This window comes from Vidua chalybeata, chromosome 19, assembly GCF_026979565.1.
Source record: "Vidua chalybeata isolate OUT-0048 chromosome 19, bVidCha1 merged haplotype, whole genome shotgun sequence".
NCBI lineage: Eukaryota > Metazoa > Chordata > Aves > Passeriformes > Viduidae > Vidua > Vidua chalybeata.
Genome location: NC_071548.1, coordinates 1,070,370 through 1,097,821, shown reverse-complemented (window position 1 = coordinate 1,097,821; position 27,452 = coordinate 1,070,370). Strand labels below are relative to the sequence as shown.

At 64.1% G+C, this 27,452-nt stretch overlaps 2 protein-coding genes across 2 annotated transcripts in view; one reads left to right on the top strand and one right to left on the bottom strand.

Moving 5' to 3' along the window:
- The window catches only part of ARHGAP44 (Rho GTPase activating protein 44), a 58,764-nt gene extending 43,149 nt beyond the window's left edge, over window positions 1-15,615 (top strand). The window contains exons 2-21 of the mRNA XM_053960704.1: window positions 235-335; window positions 1,067-1,171; window positions 1,409-1,485; window positions 2,863-2,974; window positions 3,260-3,336; window positions 3,981-4,098; window positions 4,687-4,755; window positions 4,832-4,913; window positions 5,775-5,902; window positions 6,238-6,349; window positions 6,810-6,891; window positions 7,207-7,287; window positions 7,370-7,483; window positions 8,051-8,142; window positions 8,358-8,538; window positions 9,120-9,137; window positions 9,395-9,616; window positions 12,318-12,403; window positions 12,492-12,818; window positions 14,246-15,615. Of these exons, the coding sequence (XP_053816679.1) occupies window positions 235-335; window positions 1,067-1,171; window positions 1,409-1,485; window positions 2,863-2,974; window positions 3,260-3,336; window positions 3,981-4,098; window positions 4,687-4,755; window positions 4,832-4,913; window positions 5,775-5,902; window positions 6,238-6,349; window positions 6,810-6,891; window positions 7,207-7,287; window positions 7,370-7,483; window positions 8,051-8,142; window positions 8,358-8,538; window positions 9,120-9,137; window positions 9,395-9,616; window positions 12,318-12,403; window positions 12,492-12,818; window positions 14,246-14,400 (2,339 nt within the window). The 3' untranslated portion in view covers window positions 14,401-15,615. The remainder of the gene's footprint in view (window positions 1-234; window positions 336-1,066; window positions 1,172-1,408; window positions 1,486-2,862; window positions 2,975-3,259; window positions 3,337-3,980; window positions 4,099-4,686; window positions 4,756-4,831; window positions 4,914-5,774; window positions 5,903-6,237; window positions 6,350-6,809; window positions 6,892-7,206; window positions 7,288-7,369; window positions 7,484-8,050; window positions 8,143-8,357; window positions 8,539-9,119; window positions 9,138-9,394; window positions 9,617-12,317; window positions 12,404-12,491; window positions 12,819-14,245) is intronic.
- Window positions 15,440-26,609, bottom strand: USP43 (ubiquitin specific peptidase 43). Its single transcript, XM_053960703.1, has 16 exons — window positions 26,572-26,609; window positions 26,020-26,419; window positions 24,480-24,620; window positions 22,134-22,234; window positions 20,554-20,646; window positions 20,250-20,385; window positions 20,046-20,169; window positions 18,895-19,057; window positions 18,677-18,788; window positions 18,421-18,524; window positions 18,041-18,118; window positions 17,837-17,966; window positions 17,353-17,701; window positions 16,948-17,088; window positions 16,577-16,669; window positions 15,440-16,504 (listed from the first exon to the last, which is right to left on the bottom strand). The coding sequence occupies exons 1-16, from the start codon at window positions 26,607-26,609 to the stop codon at window positions 16,056-16,058; spliced, it is 2,652 nt and encodes an 883-aa protein (XP_053816678.1). The 3' UTR covers window positions 15,440-16,055.
- Between the last annotated feature and the right edge of the window lie 843 nt (window positions 26,610-27,452).

Genomic DNA, 27,452 nt, shown 5'->3' with positions numbered 1-27,452 from the left:
CGAGCGCTGCCCGCTTCCTTCTGGGAATCTGAATCCCTGTTTTCCTGGGAATAAGGGAAAAACAAGGGAGAGGTGGGAGGCAGGCCCTGGATTGGTGAGTTACCTGGCAGTGAGCCGTGGAGATGCTCCATCAGTTCCTTCCTTAGGAGATGAGGCATGGCTGTGGGAGCAGAGATCCCTAAATCCCCCCTGCATCCCAAAGGAAAAGCACATCCCGGGGTCCGTGGTGTGCAGGGGGTGCTGCTGCGTGTCCCAAACCCTTCACCAATGGTTCCTCTCCTCTCTTGTCCTGCAGAGCCGAGAAGACTGAGGTGTTGAGCGAAGATCTGCTGCAGGTGAGGCTCCCCCGGAGCCATCCCGGGGTGTCCGTGGGTGCCTGGGCACCTCCCGGGGGGGCTGCACCCATCAGCAGCTCCCTGGTGGTGCCACAGCACCCCAAAGATCCCAGGTGATGGGATCCCAGGTGATGGGATCCTGGGGTGATGGGATTCCCAGTGATGGGATCCCCGGTGATGGATGATGGGATCTCTGGGTGATGGAATCCCAGGGGGATAGTGATCCCTGGTGATGGGATCCTGGGGTGATGGGATCCTGGGGTGATGGGATCCTGGGGTGATGGGATCCCCAGTGATGGGATCCTGGGGTGATGGGATCCTGGGGTGATGGGATCCCCAGTGATGGGATCCTGGGGTGATGGGTGATGGGATCCCCGGTGATGGATGATGGGATCTCTGGGTGATGGAATCCCAGGGGGATAGTGATCCCTGGTGATGGGATCCTGGGGTGATGGGTGATGGGATCCCCAGTGATGGGATCCTGGGGTGATGGGATCCTGGGGTGATGGGATCCCCAGTGATGGGATCCTGGGGTGATGGGATCCCCGGTGATGGGATCCTGGGGTGATGGGATCCTGGGGTGATGGGTGATGGGATCCCCGGTGATGGGATCCTGGGGTGATGGGATCCCCGGTGATGGGATCCTGGGGTGATGGGATCCCCGGTGATGGGATCCCCGGTGATGGGATCCCCGGTGATGGGATCCCGGTGACGGCTCCGTTGCTCTGCAGGTGGAGAAGCGGCTGGAGCTGGTGAAGCAGGTGTCCCACAGCACCCACAAGAAGCTGACAGCCTGTCTGCAGGGCCAGCAGGGCCTGGACGCCGACAAGCGCTCGGTGAGGGCGGCGGGGCCGGGGGCTCCGGGATCCAGGGATCTGGGGGGTCTGGGATCCAGGGATCTGGGGGATCTGGGATCCAGGGATCTGGGGGGTCTGGGATCCAGGGATCTGCGGGGTCTGGGATCCAGGGATCTGGGGGCTCCGGGATCCAGGGATCTGGGGGCTCCGGGATCCAGGGATCTGGGGGGTCTGGGATCCAGGGATCCAGTGGGAACACAGCCCCTCTCTCTGCAGAAGAAGCTGCCGCTGACGACGCTGGCGCAGTGTCTGATGGAGGGATCGGCCGTGCTGGGGGACGACTCCCTGCTGGGGTAAAAGGGGGGCTGGGGTGCCCCGGGTCCAGACTGCCCTGGGATGTGCTGGGAATGTGCTGGGGGTGTGCTGGGAATGGTCTGGGAATGTGCTGGGAATGCACTGGGAATGCGTTGGGGGTGTGCTGGGAATGTGCTGGGAATGTGCTGGGAATGGTCTGGGAATGTGCTGGGAATGGTCTGGGAATGGTCTGGGAATGCACTGGGAATGCGCTGGGGATGTGCTGGGAATGTGCTGGGAATGCACTGGGAATGCACTGGGAATGTGCAGGGAATGTGCTGGGAATGGTCTGGGAATGCGCTGGGAATGGTCTGGGAATGTGCTGGGAATGGTCTGGGAATGGTCTGTGCTGGGAATGGTCTGGGAATGGTCTGGGAATGTGCTGGGAATGTGCTGGGAATGGTCTGGGAATGGTCTGGGAATGCGCTGGGGGTGTACTGGGAATGTGCTGGGAATGGTCTGGGAATGTGCTGGGAATGTGCTGGGAATGGTCTGGGAATGGTCTGGGAATGTGCTGGGAATGGTCTGGGAATGGTCTGGGAATGTGCTGGGAATGTGCTGGGAATGGTCTGGGAATGCACTGGGAATTTGCTGGGAATGCTGCTGTTCCTTGTCTCCAGTGCCAGAATTCAGGCGATTCAGTGGTAATTAATCCTTCTCCTCCATGTAATTAATCCTTCTCCTCCATGTAATTAATTCTTCTCCTCCATGTATGGGCTGGGGTCCTGTGATCATACAATGTAATCTGCACATATAGACATTTACACTTATTTTTATATCAATTTTTATATATGTTATATATTTACATTTGAGTTACTACTGTTTATATACCTATGTGTGATTTATCCTTATTAATGTGTTTATATTTGTACATTTTATATATTTCTGTATTACAATTTGTATAGTTACATATGTTTTATGAATATTTCTATATTTATATGCGATTTGTTATTTCTATATTTTATATTTATTTATATAGCTATTTAAAGTCCATACCATTTCAGACTGCCGTGATAATAATATATAATATAATAACAACACATAACATAATACAAATATATAACATAATGATATAGCTCAATATGTCACTAATATAATAATATAATCAATATGTCATAATACAATAATATAATACTTTAATATAATAATATTATAATTCTATATATTATAGAATAGTAATATAAATTGCTACTTTAATATAACACTTTAACTGCTATTATGTCATTCCAAGTGCAATGCTGAAGGAATGAGCTTTCCTGGCACCCCGGGCGCCCGCGGTGCCGCCCTCCTGCACCCTCTGCCAAGGAGGGGCTGCTGCCCCGTGCCCCCGGGTGCAGGGCAGTGCCCGCCGTGCCCAGCCCTGCCTGTCCCTGCAGGAAGATGCTGCGGCTGTGCGGGGAGGCCGAGGACAAGCTGGCGCAGGAGCTCATCCACTTCGAGCTGCAGGTGGAGAGGGACGTCATCGAGCCGCTCTTCGTGCTGGCTGAGGTGAGGTGTGACAGCCCCTGCGCTGCCCCGCCGCCTCCCAGAGCCCTTTTCCTGCTCTCACCCAGGTGCCCGCGGGGTTTGGGTCCCCCAGGGCTGCTCCTCTGGGGTTCTGCAGCTGGGGCTCACTGCGGGTGGGACACGCAGGAGGGAGCAGCCGGGCCGTCTCCCTGAGGGTGTCACGTTAGGGAGCTGCATCCTCACCCGCCCGGCCCGAAGCCGGGTGTGACCCGTCCCTGGACACCTCTCCAGGGCTGTCACCTCCTCCTGTTCCGTGTGCTGCTGCAGGTGGAAATCCCAAACATCCAAAAGCAGAGGAAGCACTTGGCGAAGCTCGTGCTGGACATGGACTCCTCCAGGACGAGGTAGGAAGTGCCTTCAAGTGCTTCAAAAGAAAGGAACATTCCCAAGCCATGGGTAGCTCCCAGGAGAGCAGCTCCTGGGCCCCTGGCACCGCGGTTCCCCTGGGACAAGGAGCCCTGGCTGTGACTCTGTGGGCTTGAGTCGAGCTCTGCAATGAGCCACCATTTCTGCCTCTGTCTGCAGAACCCATGGATGGGTTTCCTTGCCAAAAGTGTATTTTTTTTCTGGCAGAAAGGGTTATTTTGTACTTTTTTCCCTGTCTTTGTGAGTTCTGATGCAGAGAGCCGGGTGCTTCTGCCCCTGCAGTGGCACCGAGGGGAGCCGGGATGACTCGGCATTGCCCCGGGCACTGCTGAGTTGTCCAAGCCCCCACTGCAGCATGCCCTGGGACAGGTCTGAGAGGTCTCCACAGTCCCCAGCGTCATGCCCAGGCTCTCCCATCCCCTTCCCCTCTCTTCCCACCCGGATATGGCTCCTGATCCTGCTGAAAAGAATTCCTTCCCTGGTGTGAGCAGTGCCGTGGGGTTGGGAGTGGGGCTAAATCCCAGCTGGACTGGGATCATCTCCGCGCTGCTCAGCTCTGGGGGCCGCGGTGGCCCCGCGGGGATGTGGTCACTGCTCGGACTGGTCCCTGTCCCTCCCGCAGGTGGCAGCAGTCGGTGAAGTCCTCGGGTCTGGCCAGCAACCTGCAGCCCTCGGGGGCCAAAGCCGACGCTCTCCGGGAGGAGATGGAGGAGGCAGCCAACAGGGTGGAGATCTGCCGGGTACGGGGCTCCTCCGGGCCGAGGGGGGTCTGTGGGCTCCCCGACTCTGGGGAAAGCTGCAGCCTCTCCTCTCACCCCTCTGCACCTTCCTTCCCCCCGCCTGCGCTGCCCCTCCTCCGGCTGGCCCCAAACGCAGCGCGGTGGCTCTGGGTGATGCTCCCCAGCCAAGCAGGACATTCCCAGCTGCTCCATCCCCATCCTCCACATCCCTCGGAGCTGGGGGGGGCTCCCATTCCCTGGGAACCCGTCCTGGCAGAGCTCAGCACTGGCACATCCAGCCCTGGCACCGGCAGAGACGTTTCTGCACCTTCTCTGTGCTGGGTTGATTTCTGTCATTTTCAAGCACTAAGAGGGACTTTCACCCCCTTCCCTGGGATAAGAGGGAGTCCAAACTTTGGGGGAACCTGGGCCCTGCTCGGGCTGCAGTGGGGGAGGCTCCTGAGCTCGCCTGACACCCTAACCTTAGCCCCGTGCCACCCTGGCTCCCGCTGGGACCAAGCTGCTCCCTGCTGGTGGCCGGGGAAGGGCCCTGGTGGTGGCACCAGGGTGGCAGGGCAGGGACGGTGACAGATCCTCTGCCCCCCGCAGGACCAGCTCTCGGCTGACATGTACAATTTCGTGGCCAAAGAAGTCGACTATGCAAACTATTTTCAAACTGTAAGTGCCACCCCCCCGGGCTGTCCCTGGCCCGGCAGCGCGGTGACCCCGGCGCCGTGTCCCCGTGTCCCCACAGCTGATCGAGGTGCAGGCCGAGTACCACCGCAAATCCCTGGCGCTCCTGCAGAACTTCCTGCCACAGATCAAAGCCCAGCAGGGTGAGTGCCCGCAGGTCGGTCCCTGCCTGTGGCACCCAGGGGCTGTGACGGGCTCTGTGACCCCGCGGGGACAGCTGAGCCCCGTCCCTTTGCTTGTCCTGCCTGCATCCCGCCCGTCCCCGTGCTGGGAGGGGATCCCATCCCCATCCCCCTTGGCTGGGGGCAGGATCCATCTGCATGGAGAGGGAGAAGCCTGCCCCAGTGTGCTGAGGGTGGGCAGGCCCTGGCACAGGGTGCCCAGAGCAGCTGTGGCTGCCCCTGGATCCCTGGCAGTGCCCAAGGCCAGGCTGGACAGGGCTGGGAGATCCTGGGGCAGTGGGAGGTGTCCCTGCCATGGCAGGGGTGGCACTGGGTGGGCTTTGGGGTTCCTTCCAACCCAAACCATTCTGGGGTTCTGTGGAAATCCCCATCGAGTGCAGCTGGAATCCCATCACTGAAGGGGGCTTGGGGGGGTCTCTCTGGGGGTGCAGCATCCAAAGGCTCTGGGCTGGGAGCCCGAGGTTGGGGTGAGCCTCAGGCAACGGCCCCAAAAGCAGCTCCTTCCTGGGCCAGGGCTCCTGGCAGGGCAAGGAGGGATTCCTATTGCATTTTCCCCTCTATTCCACAAAATATTCCTGCCTTAAACCATGATGGAAGGAGGGAAGGATATTGCAAATGTTTGCCTGCTGTTACCCCTGTGGAAAATGTTATCCAGCTCCTTTGAAATCCTGTGATGGCTGGAAAAGGCCAGAGCTGCAGGGTCCTGTTCTTCTAACAACACCCATACAGAGAATTTTGCTGCCAAAACTGTGGCCCAAGGGCCTTTTGGGGAGGGGCTGCTGGACCTGGCACCACCCTCCCTCTCCTCTGCCCCCGTCACAGAGGCGTGGATGGAGAAGCCCTCCTTTGGGAAGCCCCTGGAGGAGCACCTGGCTGTCAGCGGGCGGGAGATCGCCTTCCCCGTGGAGGCCTGCGTGACCATGCTGCTGGAATGTGGGCTGCAGGAGGAGGTGGGTCCCTGCTGGAATTGGGGGATGCAGCAGGAGGTGGGTCCCTGCTGGGATGTGGGCTGCAGGAGGAGGTGGGTCCCTGCTGGAATTGGGGGATGCAGGAGGTGGGTCCCTTCTGGAATGTGGGATGCAGGAGGAGGTGGGTCCCTGCTGGAATTGGGGGATGCAGCAGGAGGTGGGTCCCTGCTGGGATGGGGGATGCAGCAGGAGGTGGGTCCCTGCTGGGATGTGGGATGCAGCAGGAGGTGGGTCACAGGTGTCCCCAGGGCCAGGCTGAGGAACGGGGGGGCTCAGGGACATGCCCAGCCCCGAGCCCTGTCCAACACTCCGCACAGGGTCTCTTCCGAGTGGCTCCCTCGGCCTCCAAGCTGAAGAAGCTCAAGGCTGCCCTGGACTGCTGCGTGGTGGACGTGCAGGAGTACTCAGCTGACCCCCATGCCATCGCAGGTGGGGCTCCTCGCGGCGGGGTGGCCCCTCCAGGCACCCCCCAAGGGCACCCTGAGGGGGATCAGTGGCACCAAGTCCAGCTGGAGACCAGGAACCAGTGGTGCAGTCCAGGGGTTGATGCTGGGTCTGATTTTGTTCAATTAATTTTGTCATTAATGAACGGCCTGGCTAATGGGGCAGGGTGCTCCCTCTGTGAGGTGACACAAACTGGGGCAGCCCCAGAGAGGTGCTGCCATGCAGAGGGAAGGTGCTGGGAGGGACTGCAGGGTGGCAAGGTGGGCACTGGGTCGGGGGTGCCACAGGCTGCCCCAAGGCGGGGACACCAGCGGGTGCTCTGGGGTGAGGTGGGGGGGGAAGGCTGGGGGGGATGTGGGTCCAAGTGCCCAGGAGCAAAACCACTTGGTGCCCAACAGCCAGTGCCACCTGCAGTGCCAATCCCTGTGTCCCCTGTGTGCCACAGGAGCCCTCAAGTCCTACCTGCGGGAGCTGCCCGAGCCCCTGATGACGTTCGAGCTGTACGAGGAGTGGATCCAGGCCTCCAAGTGAGTCTGGGACATCCCCCCGTTCCTCCGTGGCGCGGGCAGGGACAGCCTGGGTCCCCATGGATGCTTTGGGTTTTTTTCTGGCACGGTTCACAGCATTTGGGATGTTTCCTCTGGGCTCTGAGAGCCATGGAGTGGTGAGAGGTCCAGAAGGGATTCCTTCTCCTTGGGACAGGTTCTGGGGCTTAATTTACTTCCATAATGGTGGTGGCAGCCTGGGGGTCTCGCAGGGTCCCCAAGGGTGGGGCTGGCAGGGTCCACAGCCCCAGGGCAGGGTGGGGATGGGGGATAATGCCCTCTCCCACCTCCCTGCAGCATCCCGGAGCAGGAGAAACGGCTGCAGGCTCTCTGGAACGCCTGCGAGAAGCTGCCCAAAGCCAACTACAACAACATCAGGTGAGCCTGGGGCCAGCAGGACATGGGAGGGGACACAGAGGCTGCGACCCGTGCGCTGACCCCTTCGGGATCTGCTTTCCAGGTACGTGATTAAATTCCTGGCCAAGCTGACCGAGTACCAGGACATGAACAAAATGACCCCGAGCAACGTGGCCATCGTGCTGGGACCCAACCTGCTGTGGCCACAGGCCGAGGGGTGAGCGCTGGGTGAGGGCTGCGGGGCAGATCCCGCTGAGAATCCTGCTGGGAATCCCACTGGGTGAGGGCTGAGGGGCAGATCCCGCTGAGAATCCTGCTGGGAATCCCACTGGGTGAGGGCTGAGGGGCAGATCCCACTGGGAACCCCTTTGGGAATCCTGCTGGGACCCTGCTGGGAACACTGTTGGGAATGTTGCTGTGTGAGGGCTGAGGGGCAGATCTTGCTGAGAATCCTGCTGGGAATCCTGCTGGGAATCCCACTGGGTGAGGACTGAGGCAGATCCCACTGGGAATCCTGCTGGGACCCTGCTGGAATCCTGCTGGGAGCCCTGCTGGGAATCCTGCTGGGACCCTGCTGGAAATCCCACAGGGATCCTGCTGGGAATCCTGCAGGGATCCTGCCGGGAGCCCTGCTGGGAATCCCGCAGGGATCCTGCTGGGAATCCCGCTGGGACCCTGCTGGGAATCCCGCAGGGATCCTGCTGGGAATCCTGCAGGGATCCTGCCGGGAGCCCTGCTGGGACCCTGCTGGCCTGAGGGGTTGCTGAGCTGCCGCCCCCCGCAGGAACATGACGGAGATGATGACGACGCTGTCGCTGCAGATCGTGGGCATCATCGAGCCGCTCATCCAGCACGCAGACTGGTTCTTCCCGGGAGGTAGGGCGTGCCCGCGGCCCCGGGGACAGCTGGCACCTCCCGGGCGGGGGGCTCAGAGCTCCCAGGCTTGGTTCTGCTCAGCCACCTCTGCCTGCTGGAGCTCAGGCAGGGCTCTGGCTAACTCAGCACGGCACTGAGCCCAGCCCAGCAGTGCCAACACCCCCAGTCCCTCCCCTCCCTGAGCACAGCCCTCCCCACGCCCTCTGTGCCCCCAGACATCGAGTTCAACGTGACGGGGAACTACGGCAGCCCCCTGCACGTGAACCACAACGCCAACTACAGCTCCATGCCCTCGCCCGACATGGAGCACGGCGAGCGCCGGCAGCACGAGCAGGCCCGGCGGCCCCTCAGCGTGGCCACCGACAACATGATGCTGGAGTTCTGCAAGAAGGATGGGTAGGGACACTGCCGGGCCTGGGGACGGGGAGAGGATGCTCAGCATACCTTGGGCTGGGTGGCACTGAGCTGCTGGAGGCTGGGCGGACCCAGGGTGGAGGGAGCCCCTGCTTTCCATGCCAGGCTCTTGGGGGTGCTCGGCTGAACCCAGGGCTCCAAGCCTGCCCCCAGCCCACTGCAGATGGGAGTGGGGTGGCCCATGGGGTGACGCTGGGGCTGTGCCATGCCAGAGACAGGTGTCCTGGTGTCCTCAAGGTCTGCAGCATTTGCTCCACGGGAAAGCTCCCCACTCCCAGCCTCTGCATGTCCCCCCTCCATGACACCTCACAGGGACCTCGAACAGTCGAGTGGGTTCCAGAAAACACCCCAGGACTCCTCCCATCCCAAAATGTCCCCATTTCCAGAAGGCATCCCAAGCTGTCCCACCACTGGCACAGCCTGGTCCCTGCTCAGCCCCTCTGCCCCTCTCTCGAAGCCCCTCAGCCTCGCAGCTCCTTTGCCCAGCAGTGACCTCTGTCCCTGTGCACTGTGCAGTTTTAGGGAGTTTTCACATTAATGATCGTTTGTTTCTGCCCATGCAGCCTTAGGAAAATCCAAAGGTACCGTATCCTCTGCAGGCTGCTGGGAGGGTGCTGGGTGGCTGCTGGTGCCTGCTGGCTCTTGGGGAAGGGAGACGTGGCTGGTGGGTGGCACAAACCCATCCCACGCTGCCACCCCTGCCCTATTGCCCTGGAGTTTCATTCCCAGCAGTTTCCCGGTGGAAGAGCCGTTCTTAGGGATCCCAAAGGAGAGGCGAGGGGGTGCTGGCGGCGCCCTCCGGCCGGGCGGGTCCTGACCCCCGTCTCTGTGTCCCCAGCATGGGCGTCAGGGTGATGGACACCTCGTGGGTGGCTCGCCGGGGCACCTCAGCGGGCCGCAAGGCGACCTCGGCCCCGCCGGCCGCGCAGCCCCCGGCCCCGCCCGCCGAGCTCCCCCCCACGCCGCACTCGCCCATTCCCGAGCAGTCGCCGGAGATTTCAGCAACGCCCTCCCCGCCTCCCACCAGCTTCGGCTTCCCCCCGGCAGCCGAGCGGACAAGGTAGGGCCACCGGCAGCCCGCGTCCCCAAGCCGGGCATCCCCCCCGCGCGTGGAACGGGGAACGATCTCAGCAGGAGAGGGTGCCCAGCATCCCCGGGAGAGGAGCAGAGTCCCGGGGGCAGCAGGAGAGCGTGCCCAGCATCCCCAGGAGAGGAGCAGAGTCCCGGGGGCAGCAGGAGAGCGTGCCCAGCATCCCCGGGAGAGGAGCAGAGTCCCGGGGGCAGCAGGAGAGCGTGCCCAGCATCCCCGCACCACCAGCACATCCCCATCCTGCCATTCCCATGAGAACCGTGCTGCCTTCAGGGGTTTTCCTGAGGGCCCCTTGCCCGGGTGTCACTGGGCTCGAGCGGATTTTGGGCTGGAGGTGCTGCAGGAAGGTGCAGGGGAAGCCCTCAGGGAGCCCAGCGCCCCCTGAGACCTCCGTCTGCCCAGGGTCTGAGTCCGACTTTAATCTGCCCAGCTCATGTGGGAGAAAGCCCCTAAATGGCACTTTTCCGCCCCAGAAGGGAAGAGGAGCCGGGCCGGGGTGCTCGCACGTGGGGAGGGGCAGCCCCGGGAGGGTCGTGCCGTGGGACGAGCCGGGGGGCTCGGCACCACGAGGGCTCCCGCGCCGCCCCCCCCGCGCCCGCCGAGGCTTCTGCTCTTTCATGAATCCCCCCTCGCTTTCGTGCTACTTCTGCCGGTTTTTATGGTGCTTCTGTACCTTTGCAGCAGGGCTGACCCGGCAGCTGCCTGGCGCAGCGGCGGCCCCAGCGCCCCCCGCCCCGGGGACCCCCCGAGCCCCCGGCCCCGCTGCCCGCTCTGGGCGCTGTGCCCGGGCGGCGGCCGCAGCCTCCCCGCGCCCGCCCCGCTGCCCGCCCGCCCCTGCTCCCCGCGCTGTGCCCCCCTGGCCCCGTGGCACTGTCCCCCCCTGGCCCCCTGGCTCTGCCTCCCCCCCGCGCCCCCCCTGCCCCGGGGCAGCCGCCCGCCCGCCCTCGCCGCAGGACTCGGCCCCCCGAGGTAACGCGGGGCCCCGGGGGGGCTGGGGGGGTCACCGCCGGCCGGGGGACCCCGGGGCCGGGGGGTGGCCACAAGCGCCGGGGGCTGAGGAACGCCGGGGGTGCGGGAGGGGGACAGCGGTGCGGAGCACTGGGTGCGGGAAGGAGCTCACGGCTCTCCCTCTTCTTCCTCTTCTTCCTCTTCTTCTTCTCCTTCTTCTTCTTCTTCTTCTTCCTCTTCTTCCTCTTCTTCTTCTTCTTCTTCTTCTTCTTCTTCTTCTTCTTCTTCTCCTTCTTCTCCTTCTTCTTCTCCTTCTTCTCTTTCTTCTTCTTCTTCTCCTTCTTCTCCTTCTTCTTCTCCTTCTTCTCTTTCTTCTTCTTCTTCTCCTTCTTCTTCTTCTTCTTCTTCTCCTTCTTCTTCTTCTTCTTCTTCTTCTTCTTTCTTCTTCTTCTTCTTCTTCTTCTTCTTCTTCTTCTTCCACTGTTTATTTTCAATTTTCTTTTTTTGTTGTTACGGGTCATCTTTTGCGTTTTCCTTTTATTTGAGTTTTGTTTTTGTTTTTGTTTTATTTTTTAATAATATTTATCATGATTTTTGAGTTTTCTTTGTTATTTTTTTCATTTAACTTTATTATTTAATTCTCATGTAATTTTTTGTTTTAATTTTATTTTCAATTCTTTGACTGTTTAATTTTTATTTTTCATTGTTTTAATTATATTTTTCGTTTATTTTAATTTAATTTAATTTCAAATTTTACTTTTATTTTTTATTCTTTACCTGTATGTGCTTGAAACTTTTCCTTTCCTTTCCTTTCCTTTCCTTTCCTTTCCTTTCCTTTCCTTTCCTTTCCTTTCCTTTCCTTTCCTTTCCTTTCCTTTCCTTTCCTTTCCTTTCCTTTCCTTTCCTTTCCTTTCCTTTCCTTTCCTTTCCTTTCCTTTCCTTTCCTTTCCTTTCCTTTCCTTTCCTTTCCTTTCCTTTCCTTTCCTTTCCTTTCCTTTCCTTTCCTTTCCTTTCCTTTCCTTTCCTTTCCTTTCCTTTCCTTTCCTTTCCTTTCCTTTCCTTTCCTTTCCTTTCCTTTCCTTTCCTTTCCTTTCCTTTCCTTTCCTTTCCTTTCCTTTCCTTTCCTTTCCTTTCCTTTCCTTTCCTTTCCTTTCCTTTCCTTTCCTTTCCTTTCCTTTCCTTTCCTTTCCTTTCCTTTCCTTTCCTTTCCTTTCCTTTCCTTTCCTTTCCTTTCCTTTCCTTTCCTTTCCTTTCCTTTCCTTTCCTTTCCTTTCCTTTCCTTTCCTTTCCTTTCCTTTCCTTTCCTTTCCTTTCCTTTCCTTTCCTTTCCTTTCCTTTCCTTTCCTTTCCTTTCCTTTCCTTTCCTTTCCTTTCCTTTCCTTTCCTTTCCTTTCCTTTCCTTTCCTTTCCTTTCCTTTCCTTTCCTTTCCTTTCCTTTCCTTTCCTTTCCTTTCCTTTCCTTTCCTTTCTTTCCCTCTTTCCCTTTCCCTTTCTCTTTTCCTTTTCTTTATTTTGTGCCTTTCCCCCTTTCTTCCTTTTTCTTCCATTTCTTTTTCCCCTTTCATTTCCCTTTCCCTCTTTCCTTTTCCCCGTTTTGCGATTGTTTTTTCTTTTCCTTTTTTTTTTTTTTCCCCTTTTCCTTCCCTCTCTCTTCTCCCCTTCCTTTCGCTCTCCCCGTTCGCTCTCCCCCCTGTGCCCGTTCCGTGCCCCGTGCCCGCCCCAGCACTTTCAAGCCCCCGGAGCTGTGCCCGGGGCCGCCCCCCGCGCCCGCCCCCGCGGCCGAGCAGAGCCCGCACTCGCTGCGCAAAGGTAGGAGCGGGGTGGGGGGGCCGGGGCTGCGGGGTCCCCGCGGGCGGCCCGGCCCTGACGCGTCCCTGTCGCTGTCTCTGTCCCGCAGGGGCCAAGAAGCTGGCGCCCATCCCGCCCCGGGAGGCGGCCGGGGGGCAGCCGTCCCCGGCCAGCCTGTCCCCGACGCCCCCCAGCACCCCGTCCCCGTACGGCCCCCCCGGAGCCCCCCCCGGAGCCTCCCCCGCGGCCGGGCCGCCCCCGCTGCTGCCGTCCCCCGCCGCCGCCGCCGCCCCCCGGGCCCGGGCCGCCCCCAAGGCGCGGCCGCGCCCCGCGCTGCCCCCCCCGCCGCAGCCGCCCCCGGCCGCCCCCGCGCCCCCCCAGCCCCCGGAGCCGCCCCGCCTGGACACCGCGGGCCCCGGGGACGGCGCGCTCACAGGTAACCCCGGCGCGGGCGGCTCCCGGGGGGGGTGGCAGAGTCCCCCAGGACGGGGACAATGGCCCTGAGAAGGCGGGAGTGTGCCCCGCAAGGTGCTGATGTCCCCGGGAAGGTGGCACCCTCCCCGCAGGGCTGGAACTGTCCCTCGAAAGGCGAAACTGTGCCCGGGAGGGTGGCGCTGTTCCCCGGGAAGGTGACAATGTCCCTGGAAAGGCAGAACTGTCCTCGGGAAGTCGGTGATGTCCCAGGAAAGTGACGATAGCCCAGGCAAGGCAGAACTGTCCCCAGCGACGTGGTGCCGGCCCAGGAGGGTGCCACCATCCCCCTGAGGGCGGCCACGTACTCAGGAAGGTGGCGATGCCCCTGGAAAAGTGGAACTGTCCCCAGGACGGTGGTGATGAGCCCAGGGAGGTGACAATGCATTGAGAAGCTGTCTGTGTCCCCTGGGAGGTGGCAGTGTCACCAGGAGCGTGACATCTCCGGGAGCTGTGCTGCTGTCCCTGCTGCTCTGCCCGCCCTGGCCCTGGGCTCTGTTGGTGCCGTGTCCCCCTGGGGTGCCTGTGCTGCTGCAGGGGGACAGCCAGGGGGATGCTCTGGGAGTGCAGGTGGCACTGGGGACCACGGAGGACACAGAGGCTGGGGGAGTGTCCCAGTGTCCCTTTTGTGGGATCTGGCAGGACTCAGGGCTCTGTCCCTGCGTGCCTGTCCGGCCTGTGAGGGGTGGGACAGCCCGAGTGGCAGTGAGGGGCTGGTCACCGTGTCCCCAGGGGCTGCCACCTGCCTTTGGGTGGCACTGGCATCGGTGTGGCTCTGCCAACGCATTGCTGTGGGCCTGGCAGGGCACCCTGGCATGGATGCAGTCCTGACATCACACCTGGCATCACCTCTGGCTCAGGTGCTGCTCCCCTGTGCCACTGTGGGACGAGATCCCTGAGCAACATCCCTGAGAAACATCCCTGGGCAATGTCCCTGCAAAATGTCCCTGGGCAATGTCCCTGCAAAATATCCCTGGGCAATGTCCCCGAGAAATGTCCCTGGGCAATGTCCCTGCAAAATATCCCTGGGCAATGTCCCCGAGAAATGTCCCTGAGCTGGGCAGGAGTGGCAGAGGTGCTTCTTCTGCCTGAGGGGGTTGCTCTGCTCTCAGCAAGGGACACGGTGACACCGCCTGCCTGTGCCTGTGGTCACTCTGTCACTTCACACGTGCAGCCTCACCCTGCGGGTTCCCTGGGAGAGGGGACAGCGGTGTCACCTGCGCTCGGTGGGACAGAGCTTCGAGGGACACGGCCAGTGTGTGGGGACAGCTGGTGTCACCGCCCTGGCTCGGGTGGGGCCCGCAGAGCAGAGGGCGGTGGTGACACCCCTGGTGGTGGCAGTAGCACGGCGCCAGCCCCGGTGGGTGTCCCCATCACCGTGCCCTCCCGCAGGTCTGCTCCGTTTTGAGGTCCCCTCCCTCCACGTGTCCCCGGATGCCGCCCTGTGCCGGGACCCGCCCGAAGCAGCTCAGAGACTCTCGGGGCCGAGCCTGACCCCGCGGCAGGAGGAGGAGGAGGAGGAGGAATCGGAGAGCACAGCCCTATGACAGTGTCCCTGTCCCCAAGCTCATCCGTGCACCCAGGGGCCAGCACCGGCCACCTGCACCGAGGGCCACGGGCCACTTTTGGGTGGCAAAGCGCCCGGTTTGGGGGCGGCCGCTGTTCTTTAGTTCATTTTTGTTCGCCTTATCCAGACTTTGCCTTTGAACCGGGTGCCTGCCCCCCTGCCCCGCAGCACCCACGACCCTGGGGCGACGCCACCACATCCTCTGTGCCCCGAGGCGGGTGCCGCTGGGTGCTGGCCAGGTGACAAGGAGCTCGCTGGCGCTTTGCAGTGGGATTTCCTTTCTTCGGCTTCTTCCTCCTCTGCTTGTCTGGGAGCAGGATGGGACCTGACCAGCAATAACCTGGGGATGCAGGATGTGTCCCCCCGGCTCTCCGGGTGCTGGCAGGGGAGGTGCACGTCCCTCGGCACCCGCTGTCCCCGGGGCTTGGTGGCTTTGGTCGTGCATGCACAGACAAATTAACCTTTTATCCTTTCCAGAGAGAGAAGATCTGTATATATATATCGGCAGAGATATATATATATATATATTCTATATTTGTACAGAGAGAGAGAAATTATAGAGAGATTTGTTTTATCTGGAGCCATTCCCGCCCGGCCGGGGCGAGAGGGAGGATGGAAATGGCAGCGCTTCGCCCCCGCCCCGCTCGCGCCGTGCCCCCCGCCCCAGGTGGGCACCGGGGGGCACCAGCACCCCAAAGCAATCAATAAATCCAATAAATCCGTGTGCCACTCGCTGAGAACTGCCCCGAGGCGCTGGCCTTTCCTTCCTGCCCCGGCCTTGGGGGGAGGAATGGGAGATGGAGAGCGTTTGGGTGATAAATGGTGGTTTGGTGTTTTATAGGGAACGTTATGGGTCGCGTACCATGGGATGGGGCAGGGTCCACCTCCCCCAGAAACAGCCACCCCACACGGCAGGATCCAGCCAGGACTGACCCCTGATCCTGGGCTGATCCCCACTGCAGGAGCAGAACTGCCCCCGAGGGACACAGAGCCCTTTTCCCCTGGGATGGACACTGGGCTTGTTTCACGTGTCTTTAATAGAAACCGCCGGCGGTGGGGTAGAGCCCCGTACAAAAGCTGGCTGCAGGAATCGGGGATTGCATAGACCGAGGTGTGGGGGACCCCCCCACCCCCAAATAGTCGCCTTTTAGAAAACAAAAAGCGTCTCTGAATAAAACTCTCCTGGTACAATAAATACTCTGGTGCTGCAGAGCTGGGGACCATGCACCCGCCTGCCCTGTTTGGGATGGCCCCGCACTGGGAGACTCCCGGGTTCAGAGCCACCACTTCGGGATGAGCCCAGTTTGGGATGAGCCCGGGTCTGAAACCCCCAGCTAGGGATGGTCCTGGTTTGGAATGCTTCTGGATCTGGGATGCCCTGGGTCAGGCAGGAGCCCCCATGTCAGGATTCCATTTGGGAGCCTCTGGGTGAGGATATCCTGGTTTGGTTTTCCTTGGGCTCAGAAGTCCCTGGGTTGGGAGCCCCCAGATCAGGATGCCCTCGGTCGGGATGTTCCTGGTTTGGGATCCCTGGTTCAGGCATCCTTGCGGTGGGACACCCCACACTGGGAGCTCCCCGATCCGTTCAGGACCAGCTGTGCAGCTCCTGGTGGGGGTGGTGCCCCCACGCACGGCTCAGAAGCTGGACTCGGGCACGGCCGCGGGGCGCAGGGGCCCGGGGAGCTGCCGGCCGCGCTGCAGGGTGGCCCCGGGGGGACCCCGGGCGGCCGGGGGCGGCCCCGCCGCGCCCCTGCCCAGCGAGGCGGATCTGCGCAGCCCCGCCTCGGGCCGGGGCGGGAGGCTGGCCGAGCTCCGCGACCGCCCCAGCGCCGAGGGGCCGGGGGGGCAGCGGCCCGGGGGGACACCCGCGTCCCCCTGCGGCCCCGCGGCCCCGGGGCTGCCGGGGCCCGGGGGCGGCCGGCGCGGGGTCCCCTCGGCGCTGGCGGCCCGGCGGAGCCGTCGGGGGGCGCGGGGGGGGCCCGGCTCCCCCTGTCCCGGGGGTCCGGCGGGGGCGGTCCGGACGCTGAGGCTGCGACCGTGCAGCCCCTGCAGACCCCGCACCGGGGGCCGCGCCTCGAACCCGCCTGCGGGGAAACCACGGTCAGGGCGGGCGGGGGGCGCGGGGGGGAACCGGTGCTGAGCATCCTGAGCCTCACCGTTCTCCGGGGCGGCGACGGAGCCCGAGGGGTCGGGGTCGGTGCGGGGGTCGGCGCGGGGCTCGGAGGCGGCCAGGCGGAACACCCAGTGCCCTGCGGGGAGCGGCGGGCGTGGGACGGGCTGGGACAGGGTGGGACAGGGTGGGACAGGGTGGGACGGGGTGGGACAGGGTGGGACAGGGTGGGACGGGGTGGGACGGGGTGGGACGGGGTGGGATGGGGGCGCGCACACGCGTAGGGGTGGTGCAGCAGCGCGCACACGCGTGCAGGGGGCAGAGGCAGGCGTGTGCACACGGGTGTGGGTCACACGTAGGGCTGTGCGTGACCCCACGGCAGTGCCGGGGCGCGGGGGGCAGGCATGTGGGGCTCACCCGTGCCGGAGCCGGCGGCGCGGCGGCGCTGGTAGAAGAGGATGTAGGCGCTGCGGGTGCTCACCTCGGCCTCGCGCACCCCCTCCACCCGGCTGTCGTCGTAGCTGTACCAGCGCCCGTCCAGGGCGTTGCAGCAGAACGCTGGGGGCGAGAGGGCACGCGGTGAGCGGGGACGGGGGCTCTGTCCCGCGATGCCCCGAGCCCCGGGGTGCAGGGGCGACCAGGAGCCACACGGTGCAGGGACACGCTGGGGGAGCGGGATGGTGCTGGGGGACACGTCCCGGTGCCCTGCATGCTCTGGGGTGGCTGCAATGCCATCCTGAATGTCCCCCTGCACCCCGGCTCCGCTCTGCCCTGCCCCATGGCACCCCCGTGGCACCCCCCGGCCCCAGCGTCCCCGCTCACCGGTGTAGTGGCCGCCCTGCATGCTGCCGTGGTGGTTGCAGACGGCGTACAGGTCGTACAGGTGGTCGCGGGGGCAGCCCGGGGGCAGGCGCAGGGGGGGCTGCCAGGGCGCCCAGCGCCCCAGGAGCTGCCCCCCGGGCTGGCCCCGCTGTGCCACGTGCGGGGCCATGTCCAGCCCCCGCAGCGGGAACCTCACCAGCGTGGTGAGCTTGTGCCGCTGCTCGGCCACCTGCCGGAAGCGCTTCAGGTGGATGATGAGGATGTCGGGCAGCGTCCACAGGCTGAGCTTCACCGTGCCCTGCTGGGGCACCTTGCAGTGCGGGCAGCGCCAGGCATCGTCCGGGGCCAGCTGGGGACACCACGTCATGGCCACGTCCCTCCCTGTCACCCCCGCCACCTCCACAGCCACCCCCGGCAGCACAAGGTCCAGCAGTCCCCGTGCCAGGGGTGGGCAGGGCGTGGGCCGGCCCGGGGGTGCCCGTACCTGCTCCTCCTTGGTGTAGAGCTGGAAGCACTCGTCCAGGGTGCAGCTGTGCTGCTGCCCGTGCGCCTGCTGCTGCTGCCGCACGCTCTCCGCGTCCTGCACCACCTCCTCCTGGATGCTCCCGAACAGCCTGGGGGGACGCGTCACCAGCGAGGGTGGCCCGAGTGCCGCGGCGTCCCCCCAGCCCGGGCGCAGGGGACTCACCTCTCTTTGGTGCTCGTGTCCCACTCCACCGTCAGCCTCACGTGGGGAGGGCCCCCGGCCCCGCACAGCTGCAGGGCCCTGAGGGGAGGACAGGGTGAGATGTCCCCAGAGCCCCTGTCCCCGTGGGGACACCTCCTTGCCAGCCCGTGGTGGCAGGCAGGGACAGCCGCCACCTCCCACAGTGGGAGCGCTGCCGGGGACCCAGTGCTGGGGCAGCAGAGTGACCACCACTGTGGCTACCCGAGGTGTCACCGCTGGCCACCCATGGTGACAACACAGCCGTGCACAGGGACGCTGTGCCCACTCATGGCGATGCCACTGGCCACCTCCAGGGGTTGAGGGGACATCCTGGGGACAGTCCTGTCCCTGCAGCCCCTTACCTGTCGATGGCAGGGTGGCAGAGAGGACGGGGATCCTGAGGGGACAGGTAGGTGCAGGGGGGCGAGCCCCCGGCCAGGCGGATCCGGAAAAGGGCTCCCGTGCCCTGTGAGGGGACGGGGGGCTCTGGGGTCACCAGGGGACAGGGAACCCCTGCCCAGCAGCAGCACCTGGCCAAGCCAGGCTTTGGGACACGGGGCAAAGACAGCCCCCAAAATCTGATGGCTTTAAGGGGACAGGGCCGTTCCCCGGGCTCACCTGTGGCCGGACCTCTCCCCGCAGGACCCCCCTCAGCTGGGCCAGGATGTTCTGCTGCAGCTGCTCCCAGGAGACGCCGCGCTCCTCCCGCAGCACCAGCGGCGGCCCGAACCTGGGCACGGGCAGCAGGGACACGTGGCTGGGTGTCACAGGGGCGGGGAGTGGGCAGGACAGGGTGGCAGGCGGGTGGCAGGCGGGTGGCAGGCGGGTGGCAGTACCTGGCGAGCTGCGGCCCCGTGCCCGCCGTGTTGCAGAGCAGCAGCAGGATGCGGCCGCCGGGCGCGCGGTGCAGGCAGTCGGAGGAGCGGGCGGCGCTGGGCAGCAGGCGCGGCCCCTCCGGCCGCGGCACCGCGGGGGACGTGGGGAGGCTGCGGGGACACCCTGCGGGCCGGGAATGGGGGGCTCTCGTCAGCGCTGGGTTAATTAGTGCCACGGCCCTGCCCAACACCACTGCTGCCACCAATCCCAGCAGAGAGGACACGGCTCCCACCAACCCCAGCCTGAGAGATCCACTTCCCACCAATCCCAGCACAGACTGCCTCCCCCATTGCCGGGGGGGTGCAGCTGCCTCTGACCAATCACAGCAGGGAAGATCCACTACCCCACCAGCCCTAGTGAGGGATCCACTCCCTCCTGCCAATCCCAGTGAGAGATCCACTCCCTCCCACCAGCCCCAGTGAGGGATCCACTCCCCCCACCAATCCCAGTGAGGGATCCACTGCCCACCACCAATCCCAGTGAGAGATCCACTCCCTCCCACCAATCGCAGTGAGGGATCAACTCCCTCCCGCCGATCCCAGTGAGGGATCCACCGCCTCCCGCCAATCCCATGAGGGATCCACTCCCTCCCACCAATCCAAATGAGGGGATCCACTGCCCACCACCAATCCCAGGGAGGGATCCACTCCCCCCCCCACCAGCCCCAGTGAGGGATCCACTCCCCACCACCAATCCCATGAGGGATCCACCGCCTCCCGCCAATCCCATGAGGGATCCACTCCCTCCCACCAATCCAAATGAGGGGATCCACTGCCCACCACCGATCCCAGTGAGGGATCCACCGCCTCCCGCCAATCCCATGAGGGATCCACTCCCTCCCACCAATCCAAATGAGGGGATCCACTGCCCACCACCAATCCCATGAGGGATCCACTCCCTCCCGCCAATCCCAGTGAGGGATCCACCCCCCGCCAATCCCAGTGAGGGATCCACTCCCTCCCACCAATCCCATGAGGGATCCAGTCCCTCCCACCAATCACGGGGCAGTCCCCCCCCCGCCCCGCGCCAATCCCAGCAGAGCGCGGGAGCTCTCAGCCAATGGGCGCGGGGCGGGCCGGCGGCCGCAGCCAATGGGAGCGCGCGGCGGTACCTGCGCGGCGGGCGGGCGGCGGCTGGAAGGCGTAGACGGGCGCGGCCTCGCCGGCCGCCCGCAGCGCCTCGGGGTCGGCGAGCGAGCGCAGGAGCCCCCGCGGGGACACCTCGGCCAGGATCACCTGCGGGACGGGGGCTCAGCACCGCCCAGCGCCGCTCCCCGCCCCGCCCCGCCCCGCCCCGCCCCGGCCCGGCCCGGTACCTGCTCGGCGGGGACGCGGCCGTGCCGCGCCACCATCTCCCGCAGGTCGGCCACGGTGCCCAGCAGCGGCACGGCCAGGCCCACCCGCACGAAGCGCCAGCGCTCGCACTGCAGCACCAGCGTGACGTTCAGAGGCCTGGGGACAGCGCGGGGACACGCCTCAGCGCCGCCGCGGCAGCCCCGCGTGGCAAACACCGGCCGGACACCGCTGTCACCTGTGCCCGGGGCTGCCGCCGCCTCCCGCCTTCGTTATTTACCCCCAAAAATGCACATCGCCGTCCCGCCGGGCTGGACGTGGGCTCACCTGGTCTGGCGCAGCGGGATGGGCAGGGAGATGCACAGGAAGGGGTCGAAGGTGTTGCTCTGCCTCAGGCAGTGAGGGCACGTCAGGGAGGACCTGGCAAATGGACGGGCAGGGTCAGCGGAGCGGGCACGCCCCCCGAGAGCCCACCCTGGGGCTGAGCCCAGGAACCCCAGCCCAAATCCATCATCCCAGGTACCCCAGCCCAAATCCATCATCTCAGGTACCCCAGCCCAAATCCGTCATCTCAGGTACCCCAGCCCAAATCCATCATCCCAGGTACCCCAGCCCAAATCCGTCATCCCAGGTACCACACCCCAAATCCGTCATCCCAGGTACCCCAGCCCAAATCCATCATCTCAGGTACCCCAGCCCAAATCCGTCATCCCAGGTACCCCAGCCCAAATCTGTCATCCCAGGTACCACACCCCAAATCCGTCATCCCTGGCACCAACAGCCACTGACTGCTGATTCTTCTTAATTCTGTATTTTAATTCTGTTTTATTGGTTTTAGTTTGTTTTGGTTTGGTTTTTTTGTGTTTTTTTTTTTTTTTGGGGGGGGGTTTGGTTGTTTTTTTTCCTGGGGGGTGGGCAGGGGGTTATATCCCCCTCCCCCCCCGCCTTTTTTGTTCAACAAAAAGGGAAAAAGTAAATTAAAATCCAAAGCAAAATCCGGAGTCCTTGTTATTTGTCACCTCAAAGAGCAACTGAGCTGCCTGGGAAACAGCCGCACAAATTAATAAATCCTTCAGCGCACAGACGGCTCTGGCACGTGGAGCAGGGATAATTAAAGTGCCTTTTTTCAGATATAGGACGAGGGATTAATTGAGAGAGGAGGAAGGGCGTGTGACGCCACGCGTGTCCCCTGCTGCCTGCAGTGCCGTGGCTTGGGGACAGGGTGGGCTGAGCATCCCACGAGTCCCAGCCAGAGGAGCGCGTGGGGTGTCCCATGGCGGGGCACCCTCGTGCTGGGGGGCTGGGACAGTCCCGAGCCCTGCGGCAGAAGCACAGCCTGGTTTGGGTTTGAGGGACCTTCAGAGAGCACCGTGGGAGGGACAGCACCGTGGGAGGGACAGCACCGTGGGCAGGGACACCGCCACTGGAGCAGGTCACTGTCCCTGTCCAGCCTGGCCTTGGACACTTTCAGCTGCTTGTAGGGGAAGGAGCTCCCATGGCTGGGGTGGGATGGATGGATGGATGATGGATGGATGGATGGATGGATGGATGGATGGATGGATGGATGATGGATGATGGATGGATGATGGATGGATGGATGGATGATGGATGGATGGATGATGGATGATGGATGGATGGATGGATGGATGGATGGATGGATGGATGGATGGATGATGGATGGATGGATGATGGATGATGGATGGATGATGGATGGATGATGGATGATGGATGGATGGATGGATGGATGGAATGGATGGATGGATGGATGATGGATGGATGGATGGATGATGGATGGATGGATGGATGGAAATCCTCCCTGTTTTATCCCTTCCCTGGGCTCACCGTGCCCACCCAGGGCTCACAGAAGGGCAAAGCCCCCTGTGGGCAGGATCCGTGCCCCCACTGACCTGTACTGGGCCTGGAAGTGGCTCTGCACGAAGCTCTGCCCCCGGGGGTGCTGGGTGCCGGGGGGAGACCTGCTGGCACCGCTGCTCCCGTCCTTGCCAGGCTGCAGGGGCAAGAGACAAGTGGTGACTGAGGTGACAGCGTGAGGGACATGTCCTTCAGGGGGTCAGGGACACGTCCTAGTGAACCAAGCCCAGCTTTGGTGTCCCTATGGCACGAGGATGGGCTGAAGGTAGTGCCAAAGAGACTCTGGCACCTGCCTGCCTGGCACTGCTGTGCCCTCCAGGCTGCGTCAGTAAAAAAACCTGGGCTGTTTTGGGGAAAGACAGTGACTTTTTGGTCTCGATGAGTAAGATTGAAAATCACTGAAGATTTTGGCCGTGAGGTGGATTTTCCTCAATGCCATCTGCTGGCACCGGGTCCTGCTGAGCCTGACGTGTCCTGACGGTCTGCCTGGCACTGGGGTCCATCTGGTGTGGCTGAGAGGGGACCTGGATGGTGTCTGTGCCCTACAGGGCCCCTAAAATTCCCCAGAAATCCAAGGGGTGCCTCCTCCTCCAGCCCTCCTGGCAGCCAAGCCTTGGCCCCCACTCTGGACCCTCCTCACTCCAGGCACTTGCCAGCCGTTTATTGAGGGTCACGTCCCTGCCGGGCGTCCCTCCCCAAGGACGGTGGCACACGGGTGACACGCGGGTGGCATCGCCAAAAGGGGCAAAACCACGGGTGCTGAGGGACACACAAAGGGTCCCCTCCCCAGAGCCTGGGAGGTCCTCGGCCATTGCCGTGGCACCACCTCCAGCTGGCACCTCACCACAGCTCGTGGCACACGTGGGCACCTGACATTTAACGGGAGCTGCCGGGCTCTCCCAAAAAACCTGGGGCATCCACAGGGCTCCCGGGAAAGGTGGCAGGGCTGAGGCCAGCTCAGGTCAGTGCACGGATGGCTGCAGGGCCCTGGCCAGGCAGCGCAGCCTCTCCAGAGATGGGCACCACACCGAGCTCTCCCTGTGGGACAGAGCTGTGCCGGAGGCTGGGCAGGGTCTGCCCAGGACCCCAACCCGCACCCACGGCACAGCCATGGCACCCCAAGCTGGGCACAGGGAGGGGGAGATGCTCCCACGCTCCCTGTGCCCAGGATGGGAGTCACCCCAAAGCAGGGACAGCTCAGTGCTGGGCTGGGTGTCACCCCCAGAGTGGGGACAGCTCAGTGCTGGCCTGGGTGTCACCCCCAGAGTGGGGACAGCTCAGTGCTGGGCCGGGTGTCACCCCAAAGCAGGGACAGCTCAGTGCTGGGCCGGGTGTCACCCCAAAGCAGGGACAGCTCAGTGCTGGGCTGGGTGTCACCCCAGAACAGGGACAGCTCAGTGCTGGGCTGGGTGTCACCCCCAGAGCAGGGACAGCTCAGTCCTGGGCCGGGTGTCACCCCAAAGCAGGGACAGCTCAGTGCTGGGCTGGGTGTCACCCCCAGAGTGGGGACAGCTCAGTGCTGGGCTGGGTGTCACCCCAAAGCAGGGACAGCTCAGTGCTGGGCCGGGTGTCACCCCCAGAGCGGGGACAGCTCAGTGCTGGGCCGGGTGTCACCCCAAAGCAGGGACAGCTCAGTGCTGGGCCGGGTGTCACCCCAAAGCAGGGACAGCTCAGTGCTGGGCCGGGTGTCACCCCAAAGCAGGGACAGCTCAGTGCTGGGCTGGGTGTCACCCCAAAGCAGGGACAGCTCAGTGCTGGGCCGGGTGTCACCCCCAGAGTGGGGACAGCTCAGTGCTGGGCTGGGTGTCACCCCAAAGCGGGAACAACACGCTGCTGAGCTGAGCTCACGGGTCAAACGACAACAGCTCAAATCCATCTCCTGCAACAGGCAGCGCCCAGCGGGCAGCAGCAGGCGGGGAAGGAGCGGGGAAGGAGGGGGAAGGAGGAGGCAGGGAGGACCAGGGCCAGGGCCAGGGCAATGCCTGATCGCAGATGGATTGAGGAAGACTTAATTACTCATTTTGCCAGCAGCAAAGCCGCCGAGCTGTAATTACAGCGGGCTTAGCTGGAGGCAGGGAAGGACGGGGGGGGGGGGGCTGCATCTCCTCCTCACGAAGGACCAGGATGCCCCCCAGAGCCAGGATGCTCAGCTGGATGGGCTCCTGCCGACACCCCCACTCTCCCAGCACTCTCCAGCCCCTGCCCAGCCCCGCAACACTCGGCTCCCACCGTCCTTCCACCCGCACACCGACCGAGCCGCAGCATCCCCATCCCCAGCGGGGCGGGGCCCAGCTCCATCCCACCGCCTGGCACCACAGCCCGGCGTCCCTGGTCCCACACCTGGCCCGAACACCTCCCCCCGAGCCCGGGGGGGCACCCACCTGCGTGGGGCCGCGGCTCTGCTGGGCGGGGGAGGCGGCGCCCAGGTCCTCGTGCATTCGGTCCAGCAGCCAGAGCAGGAACTCGAGCGCGTCGTGCTGAGCATTGCCCCGGAACTGCGAGCTGTGCTTGGAGACGATGTTCTGCAAGACACGGGCGGGGCGGGCGCTGATGAAGGGGTTCTTGTTCAGCACCCACCCCAAAACCATCCCTGCTCCATCCCTGCAACAGCCTCTGCCCTCGTCCTGCCTCTGCAGGGACATCACGGCCACCCCGGGGCCAGCAGGGCGGTGGGGACACCGAGCACACGCAGCTGAGACAGAGGCTCTGTGGTGTCCCAGCTTCCAGCGGCCAGGAAGGGACACAGGGAAAACCGCAACGAAGTCCAGATGGGCCAGTGCAGCCATGGGGACCCTCAGGTCCCGCCTGCCCCGAGCACTCGGGTGGCATCAACTCAGTGCAGCCCATGCCAGGGCAGGGCTCGGCTTCCCGGGAGCTCCCCCGGGCGCTTTGCAAAGTTCAGCGGCAGCAGCCGTTTATTGGCAGCACCGAGGAAATGTCACTCGGGCGGGGGACACGTGTCCCTGAGCGTGGGGAGCTGCGATGCCAGGCTGGACACTGTTCCCTGGCACACTGGCATGAGCCTGGCAGAGGTGTGGGACACGCTCAGGGACAGAGCCTGAGGCCACTGAATTTGGCTCCTGGGACAACATCCTGCCTTACCCGTGATCACAGCCAGCCCTCAGGGCTCCGTGGCACGGCCAGGGCTGGGAGCTCAGCTCACCCACCCGCGGGGGCTCAGGGGACAGCAGGGAGGGGACAGGCCAGAGGGAGGTGACAGCAACAGGGCTGGGGGTGTCTAGCGGGGCAGGGCGGGGAGGATGAGGCACGGGAGTAGGTGATGTGAGCTGGGAGGGGTCTCGGTGGGTCCGGGGAGCTGGGAGGGGTCTCAGTGGGTTCGGGGGGGCTGGGAAGGGTCTCAGTGGGTTCGGGGGGGCTGTGGGGGGTTCGGGGGGCTGGGAAGGGTCTCAGTGGGTTCGGGGGGGCTGGGGGGGGGTCTCAGTGGGTTCGGGGGGTTGGGATGGATTTCAGTGGGTTCGGGGGTTGGAATGGATTTCAGTGGGTTCGGGGGGCTGGGATGGATCTCAGTGGGTTCGGGGGGCTGGGAAGGATCTCAGTGGGTTCGAGGGCTGGGATGGATCTCAGTGGGTTGGGGGGGGCTGGGATGGATCTCAGTGGGTTCGAGGGGCTGGGAGGGGTGTCAGTGTGTTCGGGGGGGTTGGGATGGATCTCAGTGTGTTCGGGGGGGTTGGGATGGATCTCAGTGGGTTCGGGGGCTGGGATGGATCTCAGTGGGTTCGGGGGGCTGGGAGGGGTGTCAGTGGGCTCGGGGGGATTGGGATGGATCTCAGTGGGTTCGGGGGGGCTGGAGGGAGCTGTGGGAGGGTGTGCCGGGTGCTGTGCCGCTGCGAGCTGGGGGTGCCGCTGGGGCCGGGGTGAGCTGGGGCCGCGCGGGGGCCGCGGGGCGGGGCCGCTCGGTACCTTGAACTCTGCGGAGAGCTGCGGGGTGTACTGGCGGGTCCAGAGCGCTCGGACCAGGGCCGCCAGCCGCTGCGTGACCTCGGCGCGGGCGCCGCGGGCGCGGTACCGGCCCAGCGCCAGGCGCTCGGCCAGCGGCGCCGTGTTGCTCAGGCACTGCACCACGGCGTTCATGAAGCAGGTGTTGCCGTGGTTCCGCAGCCCCTGCGCGCCCGGCGGCCGCTCCCCGCCGCCCGCTCCCGCATCGCCTCCCGCATCGCCCCCCGCCGCCGCCGGGGCCGCCCCGCCGAGCCGCCGCCGCGACCCCCCCCGGAACCCGCCCTCGTCATCCTCGGGGGCGGCGCGGCGGCCCCCGCGCCCCCCGGCCAGGCGCGCCCAGGTGCGGAGCAGCCGCCCGGCCAGGCTGCCCAGCGAGCGCAGCGCCCGCCGCCGCCGCCCGCCCCCCGCCCGCGGCCGCCCCGCCGGGCTCGCCCCGCCGCCCCCCGCCCGCCGCCGCCGCCCGGGGCCGCCGCCCGGCCCCGCCGCGCTCATGGCCGCGGGCGGCCGCCGCCCTGCCCCGGCCCCGCCGGCCCCGGCCCCGCCGCGGCGCGCATGGCCCCGGGCGGGCGCTGGGCGCCGCCGGTGCCGGTGCCGGTGCGGGGCCCGGAGGGGCCGGGCGGGAGGTTTTGTGCGCGGCCGGCTCCTCCCCCGGCCGGGCTGGCTCGGGAGAGGGAGACGGGAGGAGGAGGAAGAGGGAGCGGAGCGGGGGAAGGGGGGGAACGGGGAGGTGCCGCTGGCGGCACGGGCGGCCGTGCCCCGCCCGCCCCGCTGTCCCCAGCGTCACCCCCGGTTCCGCGGCACCGCCCGGCTGACCCAGCCCTCCGCGCCCGGTATCAGCCGGGGCGAGCCATCCCTCTGTCCCCTCCGCGTCCCCGAGGCTTTCCCGGCGGTCCCATCCCTGCTCCACGAGTGCTGCCCTGCTGCCCTCAGGCTGTCACAGCGTCGCTGTGGGATGCCCCAGTTCTGCCTCCTCTGGGCGCTCTGAGGTGGAATAGTGGCACAATGGTCACCTCTGCCCCTCCACACAGAGGTTTGGGGACATGACAGTTCCTTGGCACAGAGACACAAAACCGGGATTTCCAACCCAGTGCTGCCAGAGTCCAGAGCCTTTGGGCACCTCCTGCCCACCCCACAGGGTTTGGCACCACAGCCTGGTGTGTATTTGGGGTTAGGGAGGTGGAGCAGGATGACAGAGGAAGGGGCAGGAGGCGCTGGTGGATGTCACGGTCCCTCCTCCCCGCAGGGCAGGTGTCCCTGGGCCGGGGTGTGAGCTCGGGGTGGTGACAGGATGGTGACCTCCCAGGGCAATGCCAGGCTGTCAGCCAGCGGTGCGGCGGGCACGGCTCGGGCACAGGGCCGTGTGCTGCGCCTGGAGTGATCTCAGGCTAAATCCACCC